Genomic DNA, 5,790 nt, shown 5'->3' with positions numbered 1-5,790 from the left:
AGAAAAAGTCCAGCATTATAAAAATGCCCCCTCAAATTCTGACTGTTCATCTATTATAATTGAACATTAAAAATTGAATACAAATATTATTTGAAAATACTCAAAGAGAAGCAATAGTCTATATCTCAAAAAAAACCCCCCAAAAACCAAAAAACACCTATGGTTTGGATTACCCATAAGAATATAAAAATTAAGTAATTTGCTTCATCCAAAACTTACAAAATATGGTGTTCATGAGTTTCTGAACTTTGGAGTTCACTCCTCCTATTCGATAGAGGCCTAAAATGGTGATACCTAATGGAGAGGAAAATCACAACAAAATAGCTTGAGATACAGCTTTCCAAGTACAGAATGTTAAAAACACAGACATATGCCTACATGGAACTGGAAAGCTACTTACGCAGTTTTTCAGTCTAGCTTTAGCAAACCTATCCTGGAAATACCCATCAGACATATATTTCTCAAAGCAGACACTGAACAGTGATTTGAAAGTCTTTGAAAATCTTCAAAGTAGCAAAGTACTCCTTCCTATTCACCATTATTTGAATATAAAAAAGCATCAAAGATGGGAGGAGATGATCAGTATCCTCATCTCTATTTCTTCAGAGTCATGGAGTCCTGCATGTTGAACAGTCCTATAGTGTTCGTATCTTCATTTTAACGGCAAAGAAACAGATTCAAAGAATTCAAGAAATCTACATCACTCCTCAAAACTTCTAAGTGGCAGCACCAAAGTTTGAATCTAAGTTTATAGAACTCTAAAACCCAATATAAGTTTTGTTTCAGACAAGTTTTCCTGGAAGTCGAAGAGTCTAATATCTACCCAGAGTGAATTTCAAGACAGAGGTCACAATTAGAGTGAGAGGTGCCAAAATTGTGGCAGTGACTGAAATCACTGAAGGAAAGAATATAGGGAAGGAAGGGAAGCTCTTTAGGTATCTTACTTCCCCAGTGCTTGAAAAAAATTAAAGTGCTTACAACAATAAATAATACACAGTCCATCAGTAAGAAGTAAAGTAAGGCTGTATCAGAAAAAATTATGAAGAAAAGAAGTATGTCTGTAGTATGAATTTTGGTTAATTGAAGTTCAAAGTACAGCTATTTGTATATTTATATAATATACATTTACATGATTCTTAAAATTAATCTCATGTTAATGACTAAACACTTCTTCATTTTCTACCCTAAGAGGTTTCTATGTATGTGACAGTAATGATGTACGTGTTAGGCAACGCTTACTTACCTCTCGTTTCCACAGCTTGAATGCATTTTCTCACAAAGTTGAACCCTGCTTCATTTAAGTACACTAAAAGTAAGAGAAAAATCACATTAAGTATTTATGTTGAACTGACACTCTCCCTTCAGATGGCTGCGTTCACCATGCCTTCATGACTTAGCACTGTGGTTACTAATGAACATCAAATATTTTGGTTAGAGGCTGCCTTTTTATTTTAGGGTAGAAGTAGAGAAGAAAGGTTCACTCTCAGTTAATTAATTAATACAAATATTAATTTAAAATATTATTTAAAAATACTCAAAGACAAGCTATACACTGTATCGCAAAAGAACTGACAGCTTGGATTACCTACAAGAATACAAAACTTAACTAACTTCCTTCATCCAAAACTTATAAAATGTGGTGTTCATGAGTTCACCATTAAGAAGTACAGACCCTTCATAGAACATATATTATAGTGATCACATCCATTCTTCCTAAAACTAACATTATCCATCACTACATTTTTTTCCAGATGATAGATATAAGTGCAATAAGAATAAACCTGTACTGTGTGCTGAAAATTATATTACAAAGCCTATTCACATATTCTTTTCCATGGAATTCTCAAAACAGAATTATGAGGTAGAGAGAAAGCTCTGCAATCTTAAGATGTCTCAGTGGGTTGCTGAACACTTTTCTCTGCTCTTAGCTCTAGAGTCAGGATTCTAACTCAGGTCTCCTGATTCCAAGCCCAGTCCGCTTTCTATTGCATTTTGCTACTGGATTCAAAATAACTCAAAACAGGCTTAGTCAGGCCACTAAAATCTCCCAAAGATCCTAGATTATAAAACAGGAATTCAGTTTCATTGCTTTTTTTTTTTTTTGGCCAGATTTTTCTTTAAATCTGTTCTAATTTTTTAAAAAGATTTTGGGAACACATCAAATTAGATTACTTATTTAAAGAAGAAAGCACTTAATTTAAGAACACCAAGTAACACCCAGAGGAAAAAAACAAATTTTCTTGAACTGTGATGCAAATTTTCATCACGTGTGGTAAGGATAAATATGTAATATATATACATATATATATATATATATTTTTGCACCTGGCTGGTATGGGGATCTGAACCCTTGGACTTGGTGTTACAAATATGTTTTTTAAAAAAATATTATCAAGTAATAATAAGTTAAGATAATTCAAACTAATGGAAATTTAAAACTAGTGTCCATTTTAAGATGGTGAATTAAATACATTCATGTAGCTCAACACAGATCTACAGAGAAAAAAAAACACATCCAAAAAGTTATAACAAAAATCAAGAAAGGGTATCAGCAATAGACTAAAAACTTTGTAGAAATTCTAGACATAGAAAACCAGTGTAACTGAATTGGCTGACATAAAAGTTTGAGAAATCTGTGCCCCCAAACTACAGATACTGACATGGAAGGATACGCATTATGTGTTGTTAAGTGAAAAAAGTAATCTACAAGACTATATGACCTATTTTCTTAAAATGTAAAAATTCAAGTGTAAAAATGTTTCTATTTTCCTGGGGAAAAACTCCATAAAGATCTATGCAAACTGTTGGTAAGAAGGAAGAGGGCAGAAAGTAGAAATTGTCATTTTTATTCACTAGACTTCAGAATTATTTGATATTTAAAAATATACATACTTAGTAATTTAGAAATAATTTCAGTACTCTAGAAATAAAAATGCCAAACTAAAATATACACTGCCATCGACAGTGATCGGCTCATTCGATTCTTTGTCCCCAGTGCCCTAGGTCAGGAGAACAGAACTCAGTGAGTGCTTTGAGTGAACTCTACATACAGGAATTGAGGGAGCCTTTTATTATAGTGCAGCTGATGACCTGCATGAAAGTGGAGCTTCTTTTAGACACCAAAAAGGGATTGTTTACTTCCAATAACCCAAAATGCCAAGCATAACATTACAAACACAGATATTTTAAAATAGTTATTTAATATAGGAAACAGATGAGATGGAAAGGTGAGGAATCACTTACTNTTTTTTTTTTTTTTGGCCAGATTTTTCTTTAAATCTGTTCTAATTTTTTAAAAAGATTTTGGGAACACATCAAATTAGATTACTTATTTAAAGAAGAAAGCACTTAATTTAAGAACACCAAGTAACACCCAGAGGAAAAAAACAAATTTTCTTGAACTGTGATGCAAATTTTCATCACGTGTGGTAAGGATAAATATGTAATATATATACATATATATATATATATATTTTTGCACCTGGCTGGTATGGGGATCTGAACCCTTGGACTTGGTGTTACAAATATGTTTTTTAAAAAAATATTATCAAGTAATAATAAGTTAAGATAATTCAAACTAATGGAAATTTAAAACTAGTGTCCATTTTAAGATGGTGAATTAAATACATTCATGTAGCTCAACACAGATCTACAGAGAAAAAAAAACACATCCAAAAAGTTATAACAAAAATCAAGAAAGGGTATCAGCAATAGACTAAAAACTTTGTAGAAATTCTAGACATAGAAAACCAGTGTAACTGAATTGGCTGACATAAAAGTTTGAGAAATCTGTGCCCCCAAACTACAGATACTGACATGGAAGGATACGCATTATGTGTTGTTAAGTGAAAAAAGTAATCTACAAGACTATATGACCTATTTTCTTAAAATGTAAAAATTCAAGTGTAAAAATGTTTCTATTTTCCTGGGGAAAAACTTCATAAAGATCTATGCAAACTGTTGGTAAGAAGGAAGAGGGCAGAAAGTAGAAATTGTCATTTTTATTCACTAGACTTCAGAATTATTTGATATTTAAAAATATACATACTTAGTAATTTAGAAATAATTTCATCATAAAGATCTATGCAAACTGTTGGTAAGAAGGAAGAGGGCAGAAAGTAGAAATTGTCATTTTTATTCAGTAGACTTCAGAATTATTTGATATTTAAAAATATACATACTTAGTAATTTAGAAATAATTTCAGTACTCTAGAAATAAAAATGCCAAACTAAAATATACACTGCCATCGACAGTGATCGGCTCATTCGATTCTTTGTCCCCAGTGCCCTAGGTCAGGAGAACAGAACTCAGTGAGTGCTTTGAGTGAACTCTACATACAGGAATTGAGGGAGCCTTTTATTATAGTGCAGCTGATGACCTGCATGAAAGTGGAGCTTCTTTTAGACACCAAAAAGGGATTGTTTACTTCCAATAACCCAAAATGCCAAGCATAACATTACAAACACAGATATTTTAAAATAGTTATTTAATATAGGAAACAGATGAGATGGAAAGGTGAGGAATCACTTACTAATTTACATTTTTAACAGCAACAAAAACAGACAAAAAAATGAAACACTAGGTAAAAACAAGACACTAGCATTTTTATATCAATTAAAACTGCAAGTTTCTGACATTTAAAATGTTTGGCACTTGAGGTCATATTGTTCAGCTTCTCAATAAAAAAGATTAAGAGAAAGAGAAAACCATTTTTAAAAAATTTCAATAAAATCTGCCCTTGGGCAAAATGAATAAAGATAGTTGCAATATATAAAAACAATTTCAAAAATAATATAGTATGCTTCTTTGGAAAACAACACTCCTGGCTGACAATCCATCAAGCCCCAGTGATTTGAGCCATGACTGAACAATGTCTTCCTCATGAGATTTACATATGTAGATATTAACATTCATCTCTGGTTAACAATGATGACGATAATAGCCAACACTCTATGAACGTAATAAGCTTATTTGAAAAACAACAAAAAGTATGAATGTTAGTGCTATATGTCATTCATTTTGAGAAAAATAAGCAATAACCTGGCTATATCTCAAAGGTATACTGGGATATTTAGCAGCAATACTCCAATCAATTCTAATAAACCGATACCACTGGCTCATTATGGAGGGTAAAGTCTTATAGACAGTCATTCTGACTGCCAGGTCATTCTGTGGGTGCTATTATCCTCATGTGTTCCATGGATCCTGCACCCATCTCTCTCCACATGAATAAATGCAACATTATCAATCAGTTCAAAGATGTGGAAGAATACACTGTGTTGGCAAAAGTAACCAAGCATTTTTTTATTCCCTTTGACTATCCTTTGCTTTGCCTGGAAAAGTAGAGTTCCATGGTGCAGAGATAGTGCCCTGCTTTATTTACAGCCAAGAAAACCTGGGGTGGGTCCCAGTTCTACCTAGTATTATTGCTGTATGAATGGAAGCATGCCTATTAACTTTTATGAATTCATTCCTTCATTTACAAAATGAAGGAAGTAACAATACATATGTTAATGAATTGTAGTAAGACAAAAACCACAGGAAGCACTCAAAAGCCTAACAATGAAGCAGCCTAATTAAATGTGAGTTTCCTTCTCCCGGTGCTGTTGTCCGCACATCACTGCTGTATGAAGGAAAATTGAAGAAGCAATGATGAAAGAAGCCAGTCATTAGTTCTCACCAGATGAAACAGACAGTAGTTACTCTCCCACTTACTAGCTGTGTTAATGGGCATGGTTTCAATCTCTCTGTGCCTCAGTTTCCTCTTCTATTAAATAAGGATAATAGTA

At 32.8% G+C, this 5,790-nt stretch overlaps 1 protein-coding gene across 1 annotated transcript in view; it reads right to left on the bottom strand.

The window, feature by feature from the left end:
* Positions 1 to 5,790, bottom strand: part of ARHGAP42 (Rho GTPase activating protein 42) — a gene marked incomplete at its 5' end in the record, with an annotated part of 90,790 nt that overhangs the window by 39,369 nt on the left and 45,631 nt on the right. The window contains 2 exons of the mRNA XM_008584632.1: positions 220 to 294; positions 1,244 to 1,306. Coding sequence (XP_008582854.1) covers positions 220 to 294; positions 1,244 to 1,306 — 138 coding nt within the window. The remainder of the gene's footprint in view (positions 1 to 219; positions 295 to 1,243; positions 1,307 to 5,790) is intronic.

This window comes from Galeopterus variegatus, unplaced genomic scaffold, assembly GCF_000696425.1.
Source record: "Galeopterus variegatus unplaced genomic scaffold, G_variegatus-3.0.2 Scaffold3322, whole genome shotgun sequence".
Lineage (NCBI taxonomy): Eukaryota > Metazoa > Chordata > Mammalia > Dermoptera > Cynocephalidae > Galeopterus > Galeopterus variegatus.
This window is presented reverse-complemented; position numbering and strand designations above follow the sequence as displayed.